Raw genomic sequence first — 23,997 nt, forward strand, 5'->3', positions numbered from 1 at the left:
ATTACACAGCTGTAATTTGGCAGCTCTAATGAGGCTGCAATAGTACTTCTCTTCCATTTGAACAGATTGTTTCTTGACCGTGGGCAGTTGATAGCAAAAGTAACTGCAGTTAAGGTCTACAAGTACTTAGTATTTTTCCTGAGCCACCCTCTAGAGGGCAGTATTATATACATTTGAAATGATCCAATTCTAACAAAAATGGACTCTGTTTATACATGAAAATCAAAAACGTTTGATGCTCTTAAAGAATACATTGGAACCAACATTGTGAATAAAACTTATCTTTTGCTAATCAATAAAGAATATTCTGAACATTCTTTTTTTTAATTGTAAAAACTGAACTTAGATGCCTTGAATATACAATGATCCATTATAACAATTATGCATAGACTTTAAGAATCTGCATATTTTATGCTTCTTTCGTGTTTTTCCTAATTAATGATTTTGCATGGTTAATAATTTTAATATATTCTGCATCACATAGTTTTCATATTTATGTAAAATAAGCACTTAAAAATGAATAGTTCTGATCTACCTGCTTAAATATTACTTTCCTCTAAAAGAGAAAACAAAAATGCTAGTTTTTACTTTATAACCTGAATCATGTGGTAATGTAGAATTCTAGTATTTAGAATTAGAATGTTTCTTAAAGATTGTGTCATCAGTGGGTAATTTGTTAACTCCTAATATCAAAAGTATATTGCTTGTGTTTGACATTTTTGGATTTCCTAATGTAATGTTCTCTTTTTAGAAAAGGTGGACAAGTCCTATTTTCAAGAGAAGATGACTTTTAACAGTTTTGAAGGATCTAAAACTTGTGTACCTGCAGACATCAGTAAGGATGAAGAATTTGTAGAAGAGTTTAATAGATTAAAAACTTTTGCTAATTTTCCAAGTAGTAGTCCTGTTTCAGCATCAACACTAGCACGAGCTGGTTTTCTATACACTGGTGAAGGAGACACCGTGCGGTGCTTTAGTTGTCATGCAGCAGTAGATAGATGGCAGTATGGAGACTCAGCAGTTGGAAGACACAGGAAAGTATCCCCAAATTGCAGATTTATCAATGGCTTTTATTTCGAAAATAATGCTGCACAGCCTACAAATCCTGGTGTCCAAAATGGTCAGTACAAAGCTGAAAACTATCTGGGAAACAGAAATCATTTTGTTTTAGAAAGGCCATCTGAGACTCACGCAGACTATCTTTTGAGAACTGGACAGGTTGTAGATTTATCAGACACCATATACCCAAGGAACCCTGCCATGTGTAGTGAAGAAGCTAGATTAAAGTCATTTCAGAACTGGCCAGACTATGCCCACTTAACCCCAAGAGAGTTAGCTAGTGCTGGACTCTACTACACGGGTATTGATGATCAAGTACAATGCTTTTGTTGTGGCGGGAAACTGAAAAATTGGGAACCTTGTGATCGTGCATGGTCAGAACACAGGCGACACTTTCCTAATTGCTTCTTTGTATTGGGCCGGAATTTTAATATTCAAAGTGAATCTGATGTCGTGAGTTCTGATAGGAATTTCCCAAATTCAACAAATCCTCCAAGAAATCCAGCCATGGCAGATTACGAAGCACGGATCATTACATTTGGGACGTGGATATACTCAGTTAACAAGGAGCAGCTTGCAAGAGCTGGATTTTATGCTTTAGGTAAACTTTATTATAAAATTAGGCTAATAAATAACTTTCCAACTATCCCAGGGCTCCTAAAAAGTAAATAGATGCTATTTGCCCCCTGAACTGGTAAATATTTAGGTGTAGGCTGACATCATTATTTATATTAGTATTATTCTGTGAACCCTTATGTTGACTCTGTAATATAACCACTGAATTTACATGGAAAAGATTACCATATTATGAGTCATATTTATCTTTATGTAATTGTGTCTTGGAGAAGAATGACATGCAAAAGATGATAGATATCCCTGATAGAAGAATAGGTCTGAGAGTAATACTAACTATAATTTATTGCACACCTACTATATGTGCTCAATACGTATATTACATGCATTTTCCCTATGCCTCACAACAACCCTGTAAGAAGAGTTAACATTAGGGAGTTTACTTTGGCTGATGTTAAAATTGATACCTGCCTTTTGTACATAGACTATATATTTGAAAGCTGCCCTGTATATTCGAAAGGTGCCTTATTGCTTAAAATGAGCACTTTTCAAATGGACTGCTGTAGACATGTCAGTAGGGAAGGAAGGGCCATTAGTGTGATGGCTTCCAGGAATATTCAGAAAAATTATACCGTTATGTATCTGACCCAGTTACTTTAAGATTGAATAGTGCCAAAATACAAAATATAAGTTATTTCAATATTTTATTTACTTAGTATCATATAACAATCTTAAAAGTTTGTTTAGTGTCATATAGCTATAACCTTAGAGAAACTTATCCTGTAATTTCATTATGCTGAACTTTATTGTTAAAGTTTCACAGTTTGAAAAAGTAAATGTAGCATTGATGGCCCCAAATGACATATGTTAAAGCAATTGTGATTTTTCACATAAAAATTGGGAAATTTTATTTTTGTCTTCTGTAAAATACCTCAAATTGAATCAGTGAATTTAGTATGTATTTCCTCCTCAAATGATCTTATCTGTTACTTAGATGTGAGTTCAGATATCTTCTTTTAAGCTATGAGACTTTCATGTAATTTAGAATTGCTTAATTTTATAGTATTTAAAAGGATATTTTGGGGTAAGCTTGTAATTGCACAAATACATGTATTTTTACTTGTGTGTTTCTTAGGTGAAGGTGATAAAGTAAAGTGCTTTCACTGTGGAGGAGGGCTAACTGATTGGAAGCCCAGTGAAGACCCTTGGGAACAACATGCTAGGTGGTATCCAGGGTAAGGTATTTAAATGTTCCTTCAGTGACAGGCAAGTTGGACAGTACATAAGCAGTGGGAAGACTTGAATAACTTTTCACGTCAGCTATTTTTGCCTTCACCAATTGACATTTGAAATTCGCACCAGGTTTATAAAAATGGGGTCACCTACTTTATATACATTAAAAAAAAACACCTAAGCCTTCTCCAGTGACCATTCATTACTTATGTATCATATCTATGATGTTCAGATGATTCTATTTCTAAACACCAAATTAGGAATGTATGGGACTTCCCTGGTGGCGCAGTGGTTAAGAATCTGCCTACCAAAGCAGGGGACACAGGTTTGAGCCCTGGTCCAGAAAGATCCCACGTGCCACAGAGCAACTAAGCCCATGCGCCACAACTACTGAGCCTGCGCTCTGGAGCCTGCCAGCCACAACTACTGAGCCTGTGAGCCACAACTACTGAGCCTGTGTGCCACAACTACTGAAGCCCATGCACCTAGAGCCCATGCTCCGCAACAAGAGAAGCCACTGCAATGAGAAGCCCGCGCACCACAACGAAGAATAGCGCCTGCTTGCCGCAACTAGAGAAAGCCCCCGTGCAGTAACAATGACCCAATGCAGCCAAATTAATTAATTACTTTTTTTTAAAAAAAGGAATGTATGCTTTTGTTGTTGTTGGAAGTAGGCTCTTTATTTTTTTTATTTTTAAAAATTTTTTTGACCGCGTTGGGTCTTTGTTGCTGTGTGGCTTTCTCTAGTTGTGGTGAGCGGGGGCTACTCTTCATTGCGGTGTGCGGGCTTCTCATTGTGGTAGTTGCAGCATGCGGGCTCAGTTGCGCACGGGCTTAGTTGCTCTGCGGCATGTGGGATCTTCCTGGACCAGGGGTCGAACCCGTGTCCCCTGCATTGGCAGGCAGATTCTTATCCACTGCGGGAAGTAGGCTCTATTGGGCATGAGAGCCCATGTTCCCAAGGAGATTCCTTAAGAATCCATCACGCCCTCTAATAAATATTACTGAATCTCACTGATTCTAAGGCACACAGTTGGTCACATTTTCAGATCTCTGAAATCAGGACACATCTGGTGGTGGGTCATAATTTAATTGGCAGTGGTAGTATATAATATAATCATGCTGCTTACACTCAGTGGCATCTTAGAAGGATGACATATTCTAAACGTCTCTTTGCCATCTTGCCTCTTTAAAGTACACAGATGTGTACAGTGTACAGTGATGTGAATTTTTGGCCTACAAAATAGTACAACTTAAAACTTCAGAATGATCATTTGAAAATAATCTTAACCTTAAACAGCCTTAAAAGGAAAGGCTGAAAGCCTAAAGAATTCCTTTAAAATGTACAATTGGTTAATCTCTAAATCTCATTAAGATTACTTAAAACTTGTTTTTAAATGTCAAGGTGCTAATTTAATAACTTGCGTAAAAGCTGAAAGTTCTCAAGTTGATATTTTTGCTCTACTGACATTAGCATATTAGGATAACAAAGGGAACATTTTTTTAACCTTAAAATGATAGTTTGATAGGGAATTGAGTAACATTTTATTTTGTGGCTCCTTAGAAATATCAAAAAGCAAGTTAATGGAATTAACATGATGGAGGTTATAGCTTTAATTATACTTTACTAATTTATGAGCTACTAAAGTTTAACCTTTTATTTGTTTAGGTGTAGATATCTGTTAGAAGAGAAGGGACAAGAATACATAAACAATATTCATTTAACCCATTCAGTTGAGGAGTCTCTGGTAAGTCACATATTGTAGAATATATAGTTTCAAATATTACATAATTTGTTTTGCAATGATTTCTTGGTATAAAATTCACAGTATAGTATTTTAGATTAATAATGTATGGTGATAGAATGTAAAACAACAAGGGTGAACCCTAATGTAAACTATAGACTTTGGGTGATTATGACGTATCAGTGTAGGTTCACTGATTTTAACAAGTGTGCCACTCTGGGAAGGATGTTGATAATGAGGGAGGGAACACATGTGCTGGGGCAAGGGGTACATGGGAAATCTCTGTATCTTCTCCTCAATTTTACTGTGTACCTAAACAGTCTTTAAAAAGTAGTTGTTAAAAAATATTAACTCTGTTACATCGCTAAACAAAATATAATGGTTCAGAAGAGAGTTATGCAAAATCACCTGAAGAAACAGAATCGCTCCCAGGGCAGAAGGCTTGATAGAGGTGTTAAGACACCAAAAGAAGGTATGTGTGACCAAAAGGAAGTCAGTGAGCAAAAATGATACAAATGAACTTATTTAACAAAACAGAAACAGACTCACAGACTTAGAAAACAAACTTATGGTTACCAAAGGGAAAAGGTGGGGAGGGGGCTAAATTAGGAGTTTGGGTTTAACATATACAAACTACTATATTTAAAATAGATAACTGGGACTTCCCTGGTGGCGCACTGGTTAAGAATCCACCTGCCAATGCAGGGGACACGGGTTCGAGCCCTGGTCCGGGAAGATCCCACATGCCGCGGAGCAACTAAGCCCATGCACCACAACTACTTAGCCTGTGCTCTAGAGCACGCAGGCCACAACTACTGAGCCCTTGTACCACAACTACTGAGCCCTTGTGCCACAACTACTGAAACCCGCGCCCCTAGAGCCTGTGCTCCGCAACAAAGAGAAGCCACTGCACTGAGAAGCCCATGCACCCCAATGAAGAGTAGCCCCAGCTCGCCGCCAACTAGAGCAAGCCCGCACGCAGCAATGAAGACCCAACACAGCCAAAAATAAATAAATTTATTAAAATAAATAAATAAAATAGATAACCAACAAGGACCTACTGTATAGCACAGGGAACTCTGCTCAATATTCTGTAATAAGCTAAATGGGAAAAGAATTTGAAAAAGAATAGATATATGTATATGTGAAACTGAATCACCTTGCTGTACACCTGAAACTAACACAACATTGTAAATCAACTATACTCCAATATAAAATAAAAATTTTAAAGTAAAACAGTAATGTATGGTGAGCTTAAAGGGGAGATCTTGAAGAGTGCTTGTTTTTCTTAAGCGAAAGCAAATTTGTGAAAAGGGAATCAGGATGAACTGATTTAAGTATCACTGTAGGCGAAAATGGGCTTGAAGAACTAAAACACTTAAATCCCTCAGCCTTCTGAAATTAGACTTGTATAATGTGTTTTGTACTACTAGTCTTTAACTTTTCACAGACAGTATTTAAAATATCAAAAAGGTATCTATATTGATAGTGTGGCCTGGGGTGGCCAAGGCATCAGTACTTTGTGGAAAGAGCCCTGGACTAGAATGAGACACAAGAGTTGCCATTATGGCCCTGCCATGAACTGTATTGCCTCGATCAAGTTGTTTAATCTCCCTGAGCCTCAGCTTCTTGTCTGTAAAGTGAATGGATTGGGTTAGATGATCTTTTAACTTCTAGCTTCATCAGGCTATATGCCTCTTGTGAATATTCATATGTTGAACTGGAATAAAGCTAATTTATAAACTCATGATTAACATAACTTCTCAAATTGAAGTAATTGTCTTCTACCAAAAGGAATTCTAACTTATAATTCATATTTCTATTTTAGACGAGAACTGCTGAAAAAACACCATCATTAACTAAAAGAATTGGTAAATATTCTTATTAAATAAATACTTTAATTTCATTGCCAATTTATTATACTTGTTATTTATAAGGTGGAAGGGTAAACTGATTCTTTCAAGGTATATTTCTTTGAGATGAGATTGCTATAGACTTAAGAATTAATGAAGTGCCTATAAATTTAAGTTGGATATTTATATACTGGGAACATTGGTTCAGAGGTTAGACAGTTTTTCCAAGTTTGAGAGGAACAGCTGTAGGCTGTCCATTGTTATTTCTGTTAAAATCACAAAAAGCGTTAAGTGTATTTTTGTCAATGGGGTTTCTTTAGTTAGCCAGGATTGTGAATCCAGTGCTCTACTAATGTGCCATCACAATGATCAGCCCTAACCTTCCTGCTTCCTTATTCCATGCCATCTTTTTGCCTTCCCCAGCTTCTTCACAAAGGAGTATGGTTTGGTTTGTTTACCTCCTATTACCTTTTAGAGAGGTAGAGGATTTTTATCACAAAGATTATTTACTCATCATAGACATCTTTAAAAACTAAAGTGTGCAGAGAAAGATATGTGAAACAAAGAAGATATTGTTATCCCACTTTTCGGATGAAGAAACAGAGAGGTTAAGTGACCTGCCCACGGTTACATTACAAAGCATTACTGGAACTAGGACTGTAAAGAAGGTCTTCTGAATCCTACATCACACTACAGATCTCATTCTCAACCTAGGCATCATGTTTCAAAAATAGTAAAGTTTAATTTAGAATATGTCTGGTGTCTGATGATAGGTGACTCCCTATACTCATAACATCATCTATTTAGTATCTTAAGGATTAGAAGGCAAGGGAATACTATATATATTCATACGTATGCTAGAGAAGGAGAGCCACTTTGATACTATTTGATTAAGGTTTTGTAATGTGCATAAATGGTAGTTTAAGAAATCATTTTTTCAAGCCTGTATTTTTGAAATTATCCAGAAACAGAGATTCTATAACATTTCTTGATAATAATCATCCTTATACTGCATACTATTCCTTTTATGACTAGTAAGACTCTTGCTCTGGTTTAGGATTAGTGTTTTTAAATGAAGATATAATTCATACAGCAAAAATTTCACCCGTATAAAGTATACACTTTAGTGGGTTTTGGTATATTCACAGGGTTGTACAACCATAACTACTATTTAATTGCAAAACATTATCATAACCCCAGAAAGAAACCCCATACTCCTTAGCAGTCATTCACCATTGCAGCCCCTCGACCCCCAAGCACAAACAACCACTTATCTACTTCTGTTTCTATGGATTTGCCTATTCTGGACATATCATATAAATGGAATAATAATGTGTGGTTTCAAGGTTCATCCAGTCATATAAGTTCAACCCTTATCATATATGAGTACTTCATTATTTTTTATGGTGGAAAATATTCCTTTATATGGATAATACCACATTTTGTTTATCCATTCATTAGTCAGTGGACATTTGGGGTGTTTCCACTCTTTGGCTATTATGAATGATGCTGATGCTGCTATGAACGTTTGTGTTCAAGTTTTTGTGTGGGCATATGTTTTTAATTCTCTTGGGTATATGTTTGGGGATGGAGTTGCTGGGTCATGTGGTAACTCTATGTTTAAACTTTTGATAAACTGCCAGACGGTTTTCCAAAGTGGCTGCACCATTTTATATTCCCACCAGCAGTGTATGAGGGTTTCAGTTAGTTTTTCCACATCCTTGTTAACACTTGTTGTCTGTCTCCTTATTACAGCTCTCCTAGTGGTGTGTGAAGCGTATCTCATTGTGGTTTTGATTTGCATTTCCCTGATAGCTAATGATGTTGGGCATTTTTTTATGTGCTTATGGGCCATTTGTATGTCTTCTTTGGAGAAATGTCTGTTCATCTCCTTTGCCCTTTTTTTAGTTGGGTTACTTTTTTTTTATTATGGAGTTGTAATAGTTCTTTATATTTTAGTTCTTTATACATTATACATATAAGTCCATTGTCAAGTATATGATTTGCAAATATTTCCTCCCATTCTGTGGGTTGTCTTTTCACTTTCTTGTTGGTGTCCTTTGAAGCATATTACTTTTTAATTTTGATGAAGTTCAATTTGTCTGTTTTTTGTTGCTTATACTTTTGGTGTCATATCTAAGAAATCATTGCCTAATCCAAGGTCACCTGTGTTTTCTTCTAAGAGTTTTATGGTTTTAGCTCTTACATTCAGGTCTTTCATCCATTTTGAGTTAATTTTTGTATATGGTATGAGGTAGAGGTCCATCTAACCATCACCCAGATCAAGATATAGAACATTTCCACCACCCTGGAAAGCTCCTTCAGGCCCCTTCCCAATCAATATCCACCCTCAAGTTATATTCTGACTTCTGTTACCATAGATGAGATTTGAACATCTTAAAAATGTAATCATACAGTATGCACTCTTTTGTCTCTGGTTCATCATTATGATGATGTTTTGTTTATCATATCTATGTGATTGATCCATGTTGTCTGTGGCAGTAGTTCATTTTTCTTTCTTGCTGTGTAATATTTGAATATACCAGAATTTACTTATCCATTCACCTGATGATGGGCATTTGAGTTGTTTCCAGTTTGGGCCTGTTACAAATAACAGTGCTGTGAATATTCTTGTGTATGTCTTTGGTGGATATATGTACTCATTTTTAATACCCAAGAGTGGGGAAGTCCCTGGCGGTCCAGTGGTCAGGACTTGGCGCTTTCACTGCCGGGGCCCAGGTTCAGTCCCTGGTCGGGGAACTAAGATCCTGCAAGCTGTGCGGCATGGAAAAGAAAAAAAAAAAATACCAAAGAGTAGAATTGATGAGTAAGAGGAGAAGTCTCCTCTTTTAGCACATCACTACACAATCTGTATTCCTACTTTGAGTGTCATTAAAGTGACTTTCTATTTACTTTCTTGCCTTATCTAGTCCACCCCCCACCCCCAGCTGCAGAAACTAAGTCAGAGAGATAGGAAACTGATACATTCAAGGTCAAAGACTGGGTCTTCCTCTATTTCCCATGATTTTTTCAAAATAATTGCTGGTGATTCACTAAAGACATCCACACTTTTCAGATTTTTGAAGCACTTAACCCTTTTCTTATCTGTTTTACCTTATCTTGTACTGTTCATGTAGTCTTTAAAGCACCTAATCTCAATTCATAATGCTACAAAATACATACTCATTGCATTTTCAACTTTTAAGATTCTGAAAGTGATTCTTCAATGCCCCAAGTATTTCTAAATCCTCTTCCCAAAGCAGCTTTGGTTTGGTGGTTTGGTTTTGATTTTTTATTGTTGTTGTTGTTTATTTATTTGGCTGCGTTGGGTCTTAGTTGCGGCACTCGGGATTTTTTTTTTTTTTTTTAGTTGCAACATGTGGGATCTAGTTCCCTGACCAGGGATCAAACCTGGGCCCCCTGCATTGGGAGCACAGAGTCTTAGCTGCTAGACCACCAGGGGAGTCCCTGGTTTTGATTTTTTGCTTGTTGCTTAAATTTTTCTTTTTAATTATACTTTGCTGTTGAGTTGTGTTAATGAAAATAATTAAACTCTATGATCTTTTTCCTCACCAATTTTCATTTCAGATGATACCATATTCCAAAATCCTATGGTACAAGAAGCTATACGAATGGGATTCAGTTTCAAGGACATTAAGAAAATAATGGAGGAAAAAATTCAGACATCTGGGAGCAACTATAAATCACTTGAGGTTCTGGTTGCAGATCTAGTGAGTGCTCAGAAAGACAATACACAAGATGAATCAGGTCAGACTTCATTACAGAAAGGTACGCATGCCTGTTTTTAAAAAGCAAAACACACCTAACATCACTTCATTATGGATAGTATCTTACATGACTTTGTGGCCCATTCATTTCCCTCCTCTCATATTCCCCTTAGGATAAATGTTTTTTAAAACTTTTTATTATGAAAAATGTCAAACATACTCAAAAGTGGAGAGAGTAGTATAATGAACCCTCACGTACGCATTGACCATCTTCAATAATTGTCAACACTTTTCCAATCTTGTTTCACTTCTTCCCCCACCTTTTTTTCTTTGCTGTAGTATTTCAAAGTAAATCCCAGACATCCTATATATCATTTACCTATAAATACTTCAATAAATATCTAACAGATAGGGACTTCTTTTAACGTCACCTTAATACTGTGTGTTAATCTGCTCAGACTGTTATAACAGTACTGTAAGCTGGGTGGCTTAAACAACAGACATTTGTTTCTCATAGTTCTGGAGGCTGGGAAGTGCAACACCAAGGTGCAGGCAGATTTGGTTCCTGGTGAAGACTCTCTTCCAGGCTTGCAGATGGCTGCCTTCTCTAAGTCCTCACATGGCCAAGAGAGAGAGCACTCCGCTTTCTATTCCTCTTCTTATAAGGACCTTGATCCCATCATGGAGTCCCATCCTCATTACCTCATCTAAACCTAATTACCTCCCAAAGGCCCCACGTCCAAGTACCATCACACAGTGGGTCAGGGGTTCAACGTATGAATTTTGGAGAGACAGACATTTAGCCCATAACATACTATTGTCACACTTAACAAAATTAACAGTAATTCCATATCATCTGAAATTCAGTTGGTTTTAATTTTCCTCATTGTCTTAAACTGTTTTTACAGTTCATTTGTTCTACTCAGGGTCCAAGTAAGATCCAGTGATCCATTCATTTTAAAAGTGTGAGTTTGTGCTCTATTTTAGATAAAGAACAACAAAGACTAACTTTTATCATTGTGTGTAGACTATAAGTTTTGTAGTTGAAACTCTTTGGATTTAGAGTGTTCTGCAACTTTTCATATGATGTAAATATATAAAGGGGTCATATTGCTAAATAGAACTTGAATTAATGGCATCTTAATACTATGAATCATATATAGAAAGTGTATTAAATAATGTAGAAGAGAAGTATATAACCTCCTTTTAGGAAAAAAAAAGATAAAAAATACAAGTTTCTCCTTTAAGGATGACAGCTACTCTAGAGCTTGCCAACAACATTGGAGGTTAAAGAAAAGGTTTCAAACTGAATACATTCTTGGGGTACTTTATTATAACTCTAAGCTTTTGACCACCTGTATCAAAAGATGAGAATTCTCCAAGGGCTAATGAACCTAAAAGTTCACTTTTTTTCTTTTTTCTTTTTTACCTTAAAGACCCTTTTGATCTTTAGGTTATTTCAGATGCTTTTGAAACATTATTCAGATAATTACATAAGTCATAAAACAGTATAACATTAATGATGTTTTAAATTACATTAGTTGATGTAAAAGATTCAGCAGAAAGCATATTTTCCTTAAAGATGCATGTATTTAAAACCTATAATAGCTCCATGTGTCTTGGTGATGGTGAAACAAACCATTTACTTGTGATACAAATGATTGTGCCATTCTCCCCGTAACTACAACTGAAGCTTAATTAAGTTTGACGATAAGGTGTTAGTTTTTATACCTGAAGGTGTTTACAACAGAAAGATTTAGTGGGTTGCAGTAGGAAGAGAACAAGGGACAGAGTGCATTGGGGCATGTTTGTCCTCTATCCAACAGGAGTTGGTGGGGGGTTCTTATTACTGAGACTACAAGCCAGGGTAGTGTGGGAAGGAGAGCCTAAACAAATGCCAGCTCTCAGGGGCACAGGTTAGAATTCATCAGTTGATCGCTCCTTAGTCTCACAAAATTGAGAGGCAAGTAATTGTTACAGGCTGTCTTCTCATGGAGGACTGCTGTCTATTTCTCTTCCCAAAAGCTGATGAGGAAAGACTGGCACTAAGAATCTTCTAATTCTATACAAAATAGAGGGTGGGCCTAATTGAAATAAAGCAGATGGAAGTTATTAGAAAAAAGTACAATGTTATTGTTACTCATTGAGAAATCCTAGATTCAATACTAGTTTTTATCCCATTGGCTCTGTGACAGAGAATACCCCCATCTTCTAAAGATAGTACCAAATTAGTATCTTTTTTTCTTTCTTTTTAAAAACAACATAGTATGATATAAAGCCCTTTACTTCATGTGTGTGCTAAGGCACTTGCTTTAATCCTTATGTGTATATTACAGAACATAATGTAAAAATCAAATAAACCATACACATTTCTTATCAGTCTGTCTTTCCACATGAATCTGCTCTGATAGGAACATTAATAACATCAGTTTATTCTAGAAGTGGTTTAAAATAATGTAGTAAAAATATTAGCAAATAACATCAAAGATTATCTAGCTGTTGCCTTTATTGCTATGTGCCAGAACCTCCCGACCTAGAAGGGGGCCTTGTAGGAAGTAGAAGGGGAAAGGTACCTCAGGAAAGGAAAGAACCCAATAGTTACTCTAAAGGCTAGAGGGAAGTAATTGCCAAAGGTAAACTATTAGTCTGGAAAGAATGCCCAGACCATCACCATCTCAAGTAAGTGTCTGTATGCAAGCCTGAAATAAGGTAGGAAAAGTGGAGTTGATGATATCTGTTTGGTAGGCATGACATTTCATCCATTGTGGTCTGCAAACATGGAATCACAAACAATCGGAATGAAAGGAACCTTAAAGATCATATAAAATTTTCATTACTTCAGAGAAAACTGAAGTGCAGATATGCTGTTACTCAAGGTCACTCAGATAGTTGGGAGTAGAATTCAGGTTTCCTGACTTCTGGTCCAGTGTTCCTGTTTTTTCTTGTTTTTTTTTTTTTTTACTTTTTAAAAAATTGTGGGGAATTCCCTGGTGGTCCAGTGGTTAGGACTTGGTGCTTTCACTGCTGAGGGCCTGGGTTCCAGCCCTGGTCAGGGAACTAAGATCCAGCAAGCCACGCAGCGCAGCCAAAAACAAAACAATTGTGGTAAATACACATAAAATTTACCTCCTGAACCATTTTTAAGTGTACAGTTCAGTAGTTTTAAGTACATTCACACTGTAGTGCAATCAATCTCCAGGACTCTTTTTATCTACAAAACTGAAACTCTTTACCTATTAAACAACAACTCCCATTTCCCCCTCCCCTGGCAACCACCATTCTGCTTTCTGTCTCTGTAAATTCGACTACTAGAGGTATCTGATCCAGTGTCCTTTTTTATTCATTGTGGCATTACATCCAAAAGTAATGTGTAAATTACTTAATTGTCTTCCTTTTTTTTATTTTTCTTGGAATTACAAAGCTACTTTTAAAAAACACTGGGAAGGGGTAGTCCCCTTACCCCCAGGACTGGCCCAGGTGTAGAGAGACTACCTGAAGGGAAGGAAGCACAAAAGAGACCTGCTGTAGACTCAGGGCAAAGGGAATGCCGTGCTGGGACCTGTGAGCACTACAGGAGGAAACTCTAGCATGGTGGGACTGGCTCCAGGCACACAGGAGAAGTGCAAGAGGATTGAACATGAAGTTACTTGGGTTCTTCATTCTCATTTGCCTTTTTCTGCTTCTGCTGCATGATCGCCGAGTCCCTCTGCTTATGGACGGCAGCAGAAAGCCTGTTATCTCAAGTGCTTTCCCTTAACCAAGTCACTCTGCTTTTCCATATTCCTCTGGCAGGCTAGCTTGCACTGGTTACCACAGTCTTGGTGATGGCATGAATATATACTTTATTCCGACTTTTTTGGTCAGATGCTTCCATATAAATCAGTTTATAATGCCATCCCTTTACTTCTGTTGTTTCCTATGCCCCGAATGCCTTTTTCCTGTTTGTATACCTCATCTGATGCCCCACTCCACCCCCAGTTCCTTAAATCCATTTCTTGAACTCATCCTTCAAGGCTCAGCTCAAAGGTCACTTCTTTGAAGTTTTCTCCAATACCCATAGCAGAGTTTGCAGCTCCCTCTACTCTCTCTGCTGTTAAAGCAATTGTAACATCATTTTGGAACTGTTTTCTTTTCTCTCCTGCCCATTAGACAAGCTTCTTGGGGGCAGGCAGTTTATCTTCTTATCTCTGTGTTCCATGTTTGAGTTTTGATTATGCCCAGGAAGTTGCCTTTTAAGAAAAAACATATTATATAATCCTTTTCTCCACCGCTAATCAAGAAAACCTTTCTGAAGCAATTCTGATATCTTTTTCCAGGTTAAAACTCTTCACTGGCTCCTGGGGTCCTCGGTGTCAAGTCCAAACTCCTTTACATGGGTTGCCAAATCCTTCATGATCAGGCTCCTGCTAACCTTCTGTAGCCTAATGTCATGCTATTTCCCCCTCAGATTCTCTTCCCAAGCCTTACCTGTGCACTTGCAGGCGTAGTTCTGTCTCTCTCCTTGGCGCCTGCTTATGTCATTTCCTCTGCCCAGAACCCTCTTCTCCCATTGCTTCTGTCCCCCAAGGCCATCTCCCTCTCCTACTTTACTCCTACTCATCCTTTAGGACCCAGTTTAGGTATAATTTTTTCTGGGAGGCCTCCCCTTTATGTGTGTGTGCACGGACACCCTTCCTGTGTTCTTCGTAACACAGTATAATTACTTTTTATCATCACACTGTATTATAATTTCCTGTCTGCTTGTGTTCCTTACTTGTCTATGAATGATTGGGAGCCCAGGGTCTATATATTTGTTAATTGTTCTATCTCTAATGCCTAGAACCTAGCTAAGTGTTCAGTAAGTATTTGTTGAATAAAATTAGACCACTGTTTCCCAAACTTGTTTTCAGAATAGTGTTCCCAGAATGTTAAAAGAGATGCCATGAAAAATGAACTCTGTAGTTAAATAGGGAAATGCATTTTGAACTTCTAAGAGGGCATATATGCTTTGTTACACTGCCCTGAACTTGATAGTCATGGTTCCCAAATGCCAGTGTGCTCAACCCCATAAATTTTAGATTCAGTGAATGGGGCCAAGGAATCTATTGTTAAAAAAATGCCCCAAGTGATTCTCATGTGAGGCTAAATTTGGTATACACTGGTATACAGTGATTACAAAGGTTGTTATAATATGTAATGCATTTGGAATAGTGCCTAGCACATAGTAGAAGTGCTATATTACTGTTAATTGCTGCTGTTGTTGATGTTGTTGTCATTATAGTTATATATGACAGTGAAACACATTTCTATGGCATATTAGTTAACATTTCACAAAACTTAGTTTGACAAAGGCTGAATTAAGCAAGAACTTCAGTGCCACCTGTGTATTGATGACACCCAAATCTCTATCTTTAGCCCTGACTTCTTCTGATCTCAAGACTTGACTCTCCGATTGCCTGTTGAACATTTTTATATGGATGCTGTGCAAACACCTCAAAAAATCTTGAAAATCCCAAACCTGTACCTCCTTTTATATTTCCTATTGGCATCACCATCCCCTTGTCAGCCATGCTAGAAATCTTGAAATCGACTTTATTTCCTTTCTTCCTCATCCCTCAAATCCAGTCACCAAATCCTACTTGTCCCACTTCAGAAGTGGCCCTCGAATCCATCCCTCCATTTCTGGAATAAGCCATGCCTTTTCTATATGCTACTCCTTTTACCTAAGCCTTGTTTCTCTGCTTAGCGAATTGCTATTTTTAAATGTCACTCTTCCACTTCCCCCTCCCCCATCCAACAGCCGCCAACCCGTGAAGCCTTCCCCAGCTAGTCTGAACAGAAGAACTTGTTCTGTGGTCTTGTCCCAGAGCACTTTGTATGTAACTTTATTATAGCACTTATCACTATGTGCTTACCTCCGTAGCCTCAGCTCACGTCTTTCTCTCCCACTAGCATGCGAACTACTTAAGAGCAGATGCCATATGTGAGTCATCCTATCTCCCAACACTTGATTAGTGTCTAGCACATAGTAGGGGTTCACATTATTTCAGTGAATTTAAACAACTAAGAAAGTCTAAAATTAACACTTTTTTTTTCTCTTTGTACAGAGATTAGTACTGAAGAGCAGCTAAGGCTCCTGCAAGAGGAGAAGCTTTGCAAAATCTGTATGGATAGAAATATTGCTGTAGTTTTTATTCCTTGTGGACATCTGGTCACTTGTAAACAGTGTGCTGAAGCAGTGGACAAATGTCCCATGTGCTACACAGTCATTACTTTCAAGCAAAAAATTTTTATGTCTTAATCTAACTACAGTAGACGTGTTATATTCTTATTACCCTGATTGAATGTGTGATGTGAACCAACTTTAAGAAATCAACATTGAATTCCATTAGCATTTGCTACCAAGTAGGAAAAAAATGTAAACTGTGATGTTATAGTTAGCAATCTAAAATTTGAATTTCTGGATTTTTCAGGATTTTAGCTGTATTATCTGTCCTATTTTTTCACTGTTATTTAATTGAAACCCTAGACTAAGAAGCATCATATTATTATAACTGATCACAATGTGTATTTGTAGTATACTGACTTAGATTTCTAAATGTAAGTGAATTAATCAACTGACTTTTTCATCCTTTTTAGATAGGCTTAACAAATGGAGCCTTCTTTGTAAACGTACAGATTAGAGTTAATCTCCCCAATCACATAATTTGTTTTGTGTGAAAAAGGAATGAACTATTCTACACTGGTAGAAAGATAGAGATTATTTTTAGATGTTTGTGTTTTAGGATTTTGTCCATTTTCTTTTAAAATTATACACATGTACTTGGGTGGATGATTTTTAAAAATGGTTTTGCCATTGTTAAAAGGGTATTTAATGATTGAATACCATCTAGCCTACATGTACTGACATGGAAAGATGTCAAAGGTATATTAAGTGTAAAATCAAGTGGCAAAACACTGTATAGAATGAGCCAAGTGAGGTGTGTGTGTTTTATATACGTATAGAACAGAAGATTTGGAAAGACAGGCACCAAACTGTTAAATGTGGTTTCTTTGGGGGGGGGGGATGGGTCCCAGAGGGGCTTTACAGGGAGGGACCTTTCACTTTTTTTATTTTGTTCTGTTTGAATTTTTTATAAGTCTGTATTACTTTTGTAATCAGAATTTTTAGAAAGTATTTTACTGATTTAAAGGCTTAGGCATGTTCAAACGCCTGCAAAACTACTTACTGCTCAGCATCAGTTTTTCTAATCCAAGAAGGCAGGGCAGTTAACCTTTTTGGTGCCAATGTGAAATTTAAATGTTTATATGTTTTTCCTGCTTTGTGGATGAAAAATATTTCTGAGTGGTAGTTTTCTGACAGGTAGACCATGTCTTTTTCTCTTGTTTCAAAATAAATATTCCTGATTTTGTAAAATGAAATATAAAATATGTCTCAGATCTTCCAATTAATTAGTAAGGATTCATCCTTAATCCTTGCTAGTTTAAGCCTGCCTAAGTCACTTTACTAAAAGATCTTCGTTAACCCAGTATTTTAAACATCTGTCAGCTTATGTAGGTAAAAGTAGAAGCATGTTTGTACACTGCTCGTAGTTATAGTGACAGCTTTCCATGTTGAGATTCTCATATCATCTTGTATCTTAAAGTTTCATGTGCGTTTTTACCTTTAGGATGATTAAGATGTATATAGGACAAAATGTCAAGTCTTTACCTAAGTTTTTTGTTTTCTTGTCTAGTAATAGTAGTAGATACTTCTGAAATAAATGTTCTCTCAAGATACTTAAAAACCTCTTGGAAATTATAAAATATTGACATGAAAAGAAGAATAGTTGTTTGAATATTAAAGAGAAAATAAAACTTGAATAAGAACCAGTATATATTAAAAAAGAAAATGAAAGTTTAAAAATGCTTCATAGAACACCCAGGCAGAGATTCTCACAACAACCTGTTGTAGAGGTGAGTGAGGCATTTTACTGTAGAGAAAAGTTAGAGAGTGGAACTGTTAAAAGTTATATTTTTGTTGTATTTTCTAAGAGAAAGAGTATTATGGTCTCTTAACCTCTGTTGATTACTACTTTGATATTCATTTAAAGCACTGCAAATTTAAATGAGAATTTTTAAAATCAAATAATGACTGCCCTGTTTTTGTTTTACTATGTAAATCCTCAGTTCTTTACCTTTGCACTTTCTTCTACTTAGGTTTAGTTATATATTCATTAAGTTAAATTTTACATGTATAGTCTAAGCTTTAAATTTAAACTTAAATTACAAGGGGAGAAAAGTGTTAAAGTTTTAAAAATGTGTTTTCCAGGACACGTCAGCTCCAAGTCAGGTAGTTAGTTCAATCTAGTTGTTGGCCAAGGACTGAATTGTTTTAACATAAGGCTTTTCCAGTTCTGGAAGCCTCAGTTCATTAAAACTCTTTTAAAACTTGTATGTTTAGAGTTAAGCAAGACCTTTTTTCTCCCCATGAGTTGTGAAATTTAATACATGAAGCTGATGTGGCTAACAAGTTTATTTTAAGAATTGTTTAGAAATGCTGTTGCTTCAGGTTCTTAAATCACTCAGCACTCCAACTTCTAATCAAATTTTTAAAGACTTACCAGTGTTTGTCTGTGTTTGCACTATGAAAAGCCCTGGATCCTTCCCATCTAATTGTGCAAAGAATGATCACTTGCAAGGTCAAAAATATAGCCAGATCCAAATCTCTGCCTCCCCTTCCCAAAATAGTTCTCAGTATCTACATGTAGACATTCCTTTTCTGTATAAAGTTCACTCTAAGATTTCAAAAGGCACCACCTATTTTACTACATTTTAGTCATGCGAAGAGTCAAGTTGTTTTGTAATAAATAATTATCTTTATTCGTAATAATCTGGTGTGCTGATCAAAAGCCTTGTCTTAATTTTTGAGAAATGGGTTTAGTGTTTATAAAATAAATTCCAGTTTATTAATTAGTAGCTTTGTATTGCCTTTCCTACTAGATTTTTTGTTTGTTTTTATTTTTTTTTCCCTTTGGTTTGGGGCTAAGATGGGGTAGGATGGGTGTAGTGAATGTATATGATGTGATTTGGCCCTGTGTATTACGATCTTTTGTTGTTATATTATTTAAATGTTGGTAGTTTTTTTCCTGTTTTCATTTTAGTGGATAAAATTGGTATTTTGAACTCTGAATGGAGACTACCACCACAGCATTAGTTCCACATATCGTACCCTTTAGACCAAAATCATTGTTTTATTTCCTGCTCACCCAGTTGTTGAATATGGGGAAAAGGGGTGGAGGGGTGGGAGAAGTAGGATAGGTTGTGTATCATTTCCATTAGAAAAATAAGAAAACAGGAGGGAATATTTGACAAATATGGTTATTTTTAGCCAAATCTGCTTTAAAAAAGAAAAAAAGAGGTAACCATTTCTTCATCTGTGAAATGAGAATAGTACGTGTCTTACAAAGTTATGAGTTCAAGGAGGCCATATGTGTAAATTACCTGTTATAAATGTTAATTCCCTACCTAACACTCTTTTACCTTCCGTGGATATGCCTTGACTCTGGAAATATGGGCTAAAACTTAGGTGATAACTCTTTCAGTGACTGTTACTCATCTTTTCTGTTGTTTGTCATAGTCAAGATGCAAATTACAATGAACAGGTAGGTCAAGTCCTTAAAAATCTTTAAATTCCTGTTTTAATAACTTGAAAAAAATATTCTTACCAAATTTAGTTGAGCTTTCCTAATAGAAACAGTTGGCTTATTCCCACTTTGATAATCAGTTTCAGTTTGACTCTTGTACACTTAGCACAATGTGAATTTCATTTGCAGCATAATAGAATCATAGGGTGTCAGAGCTAGAAGAGACCTTAGAGAGTATCTAAATTCATCCCTCTTGTTTTACAGATAAGGCAACTGAGGCTGAAAGGTGAAATGATTTGTTCAAAGCTATATAGCTAATTAGTGATAGCCCAGACTGGGACATAGTTTGAAGGTGAAAAACTTCAAGCTACCTCTCCAGGGAGGTCTCAAATGTTTATTTTTTCTTGTATACCATAACCTTCACTGCATATTAAATGATACTTTATAACTAATACAATAGGACAATCTTAAATACATATAGCTTCAAATTGTACAATACTGCATTAATGTTTGGGCGGTAAGATTCTATTTTGAAGTCTAAAGTTTGCAGAAATGCATATAGATTTTTTGGCATTTATTACATTCTTGTGTATCATTGATGCAACATTTAAAATTACTATATATTTTGTCATTCTGTCTATACTTAGCAACAAATTTGCATTTTTTATTTGATGTAACAAAGGCTTTAATGTAATTTTTGTTAGAAGAGTTTGCATTTTTTTCATTACTGTTATACTTTATCTAACCTGACAACATGACTGATTCTTATGTCATTGTATTAGTGTTGTGAATAATCATGTGAAATGTGTGAGAGAGAGTACTATATTTGTGAATATAATTTTATGGCTGTTTTCATTTAGTAGAAACCTTTCCATCAGTATGGAAAACTAAGAAAATTGCTTTCTACTGTAAAATCTGGCAGTCATCATAGATTAAAGCTTATTTTTCTGTGAATAAAACTTATTCAATAAAGCTGTATTCTTTAAAATGATATCTTATTACTTAGTTTCATTTTCTCAGAAGAAAATAAAATACTTAAAAATACTAAAATGTAACCTCCTAAATATATCCTATGCCATTGGGCCAGGCAATAAGGTACACATCAAGTCAGATCATATTTAAAAAAAAAAAGACATCTGCTTTCACATTAATTTATAGAATTCTATAAGTGCATGAAAAGTTAATTTTTAACATGTGTAAAAATATCAACCCCCCCCTCCCCACAAAGATTGGCCTGGTTGACTCAAGATATAGTATAGTCACCATAACAAGGCTTGAACAATCAAGAGACCTAAGAAGCCACTGCCCCTTTGAGGCAGGCAGCAGAGAAGGATTTTTGTGAGTCTGTAGAGGCAGCTGCCCAGAGAGTTTCAGAAGCTACAAGCAAATCTGGTGGAATAAAAAGTGAGGGAATAAAGGATCTTTAAAGGGAGAGAGAAATTTAGAAGAGGGCTATTTCCCCTACCCCTGCCTGCCCACAATGGAAGTTCCTAAATTGAGATTTGTATTTCAGGCCTAGTCTGTATAGTGACTGATTATTGAATCCTTGACTATGTTATCACTCTTACCTGAGATACACCATTAAGACTTTGTTTTAAATGCAGTCCACATTTTGTACATGTCAACTACACTTTCAATGAATATTGATGAAGATGTGAATTTTCAAAGCTTTCTCTTACAGAAATTTTCAAACTTACATAAAAGTAGAAAGGGAAATACAATGAGCCCCATGGTAATCATCATTCAGCTTCAACAAATAACATTTTGCCAGTCTTCTTTCATCTAGGACTCTCCCTCCCTTTATTTATTTTTAGATTTAATTTATTTATTTATTGCTGATACATTCTAGAATAAATCCTAGACATTATATTATTTCTCCTGTAATTACCTTGTTACATACCTATACCAGATTAGAACATTTTTTAAATTGTGAATTTTTAGCACTGCTATTACTGCTAAATTTTAATGGACATCTAAATAAGAATTAAAGGCAACTTTATTCCCCCTTTCACCCTATTTGAAGATTAAGGTAAATAAACCCCCTCAAAACTGATATTATCATTTAAAAAGTACTTCTAGGGAGTTCCCTGGGCACCCAGTGGTTAAGACTCAGCGCTTTCACTGCCGTGGCCCGGGTTCAGTCCCTGGTCGGGGAGCTAAAGATCCCACAAGCCACGTGGCGCAGCCAAAAAGAAAAAAAAAAATTTAAATGATCGTCTCACTATTTCATTTGTAGTTTGCTTATAGATTGTAGAGTAAATGTGGTGCCTATTAAAAGTTGATAGGCTAACTTGCAACAACATGGATGGACCTAGAGAGTATTATACTTAGTGAAATTAGTCAGAGAAAGACAAATACTGTATGATATCACTTATTTGTGGAATCTAAAAAATAAAACTAATATATAACAAATAGATTCACAAATACAGAGAACAAACTAGGGGTGAGGGAGCAGGTAAGGGACAAGATAGGGGTATGGGATTAAGAGAAACAAACTACTATGTATAAAATAAGCAACAAGGATATATCATACAGTACAGGGAAATATAGCCATTATTTTGTAATAACTTTAAATGGAGTATAATCTAAAAATATTGAATCATGGTGTTGTACACCTGAAACTAATAAAATATTGTAAATCCACTAAACTTCTATTTAAAATTTTTAAAATTAAAAAAAATAAAGGTAGGCTAACTGCATGGTGTATGGATACCTAGTGGTTCTCAAAGTGTGGTCTGGGGACCAGCAGCACCTGCATCACCTGGGAACTTGTTAGAAATACAAATTGTTGGGCCCCAACCTAAACCTAGTGAATCAGAAACTCTGCGGTATATAATACAGCAGTCAGTGTTTTAACAAACCCTCTAGGTGGTTCTGATACAGGCTAAAGTTTGAAAACCACTGGCATATGGTATGGGGTCCGAATCCAGAGATAACTAAATGGCTGAAACCTGTAAGTTAAATTGATGTAGCTCTCTGCAGATGACTGTCATCCTCAACCTTTCTTCTCCTTGTAACTCATTGTTGATCCAGTCCTGTATTTTCTCCTGCTACCAAAATGCGAAGACTTAAAGTGCAACATCCTGAAAATCACTTCTGATTCCACTTTTCAACAAAATTTTCTTGCATACAGTACTCTTTGAATTTGATAATGAAAATCATTCTTCAGCCCCTACACTGCCAAGTTCAGAATAGCCTCACATTGCTCATTGCCATTAAACTGTCCTCCAATCAAGCAGTGAAAGGGTTAAGTATTTGAAGTCTCACTTATAAGCACTAGTGTGACAGCAATTAGTTGAAATTGTACAGAACAGACCTGCACTTCTAGAAAGAGCCAAAGCTTCAGTGAAATGTGAGCAGTTAATCTACAAATGATAGAGTTGGAAGTGGTCAGCCTCTCTAATTCATAATAAGTAGCAGTTCTGAATTCTTTTTTTAGGTCTGAAATTTTTAAAGTGTGGCACAAAAGAAAATTCTTGTAGTGGTTTTAGGTCTCTAAAGGTCTTCAGAGTTGCATAAATCCACACTAAGGTCAATATTGGTCTCTAACTGTATCCAAAATAAAAATCTTAAGGTAGATAAAGGCTAGATGAAAGTCAGACTTAGTTTTCTTTTCTTTTCCTGCAAACTACTAATTTGCTTATAACAAACACTTCCATAACCTAGCCATTTGGCTTTGTATAGATTTGGTCTGTTTAGAGTTTTTTTTTCCAATCTTATTCTGTTTAATTTGATATTTCCAAGACCCTATATGCACCATAACTAGTGACTACAGCATAAGAAATCTTTTGCACGGGCCTATGCTTGTTAACTTTAGGCTTATGAGTAAATAGTAGAAGAATACTGGTTCAAAACAAATAAGGAATAAGAACCCAAGAGAAACCAAACTTTATTTCCCCCTTTTATTTCCCCAGAAGAATTTAAATATTCGAAAAAAGACTAGGGTATAATTAATTGAGGTAATAGTACTTAAAAAATGATCTTGCTTCAAAATCTAATTCTTGTTTCAGAGAATTTTATGTTTCAAAAATATTTTTTACATGCAAAATTATAAATGTCCATTTGTTACAAAAACTTTTGAGCTTTTTTTTTAAGTCTGTGTTGTGTTTTAACTTTATTTCGTTACTAGGTACTAGGGATTCCTTTTGAATTCCATTAGCTTAAATAAGGGACTTTGCATTTTTGGCTAAAGCATCAAAAA

At 36.0% G+C, this 23,997-nt stretch overlaps 1 protein-coding gene, 1 long non-coding RNA gene and 1 pseudogene across 6 annotated transcripts in view; 1 reads left to right on the forward strand and 2 right to left on the reverse strand.

Annotated features, from left to right (window-relative positions):
- XIAP (X-linked inhibitor of apoptosis) overlaps window positions 1-20,787 on the forward strand; it is a 44,362-nt gene extending 23,575 nt beyond the window's left edge. For 3 of the 4 annotated variants that reach the window (XM_082446831.1, XM_082446832.1, XM_082446833.1), the window contains 6 exons: window positions 752-1,660; window positions 2,768-2,867; window positions 4,535-4,613; window positions 6,439-6,481; window positions 10,052-10,252; window positions 16,278-20,787. In XM_082446831.1, the coding sequence (XP_082302957.1) occupies window positions 784-1,660; window positions 2,768-2,867; window positions 4,535-4,613; window positions 6,439-6,481; window positions 10,052-10,252; window positions 16,278-16,471 (1,494 nt within the window). In that variant the 5' untranslated portion in view covers window positions 752-783 and the 3' untranslated portion in view covers window positions 16,472-20,787. The remainder of the gene's footprint in view (window positions 1-751; window positions 1,661-2,767; window positions 2,868-4,534; window positions 4,614-6,438; window positions 6,482-10,051; window positions 10,253-16,277) is intronic. The other variant, XM_082446834.1, reaches the window with a different exon arrangement.
- LOC309652823 overlaps window positions 1-23,997 on the reverse strand; it is a 152,248-nt gene that overhangs the window by 98,530 nt on the left and 29,721 nt on the right. The gene's annotated exons all lie outside the window — the stretch shown is intronic.
- On the reverse strand, window positions 10,260-14,033 carry LOC309652822 (annotated as a pseudogene). Its single transcript has one exon. The product of its transcript is annotated as an uncharacterized misc_RNA (transcript).

The sequence above is a fragment of the Balaenoptera physalus genome (genome assembly GCF_965194825.1).
Source record: "Balaenoptera physalus genome assembly, chromosome: X".
NCBI lineage: Eukaryota > Metazoa > Chordata > Mammalia > Artiodactyla > Balaenopteridae > Balaenoptera > Balaenoptera physalus.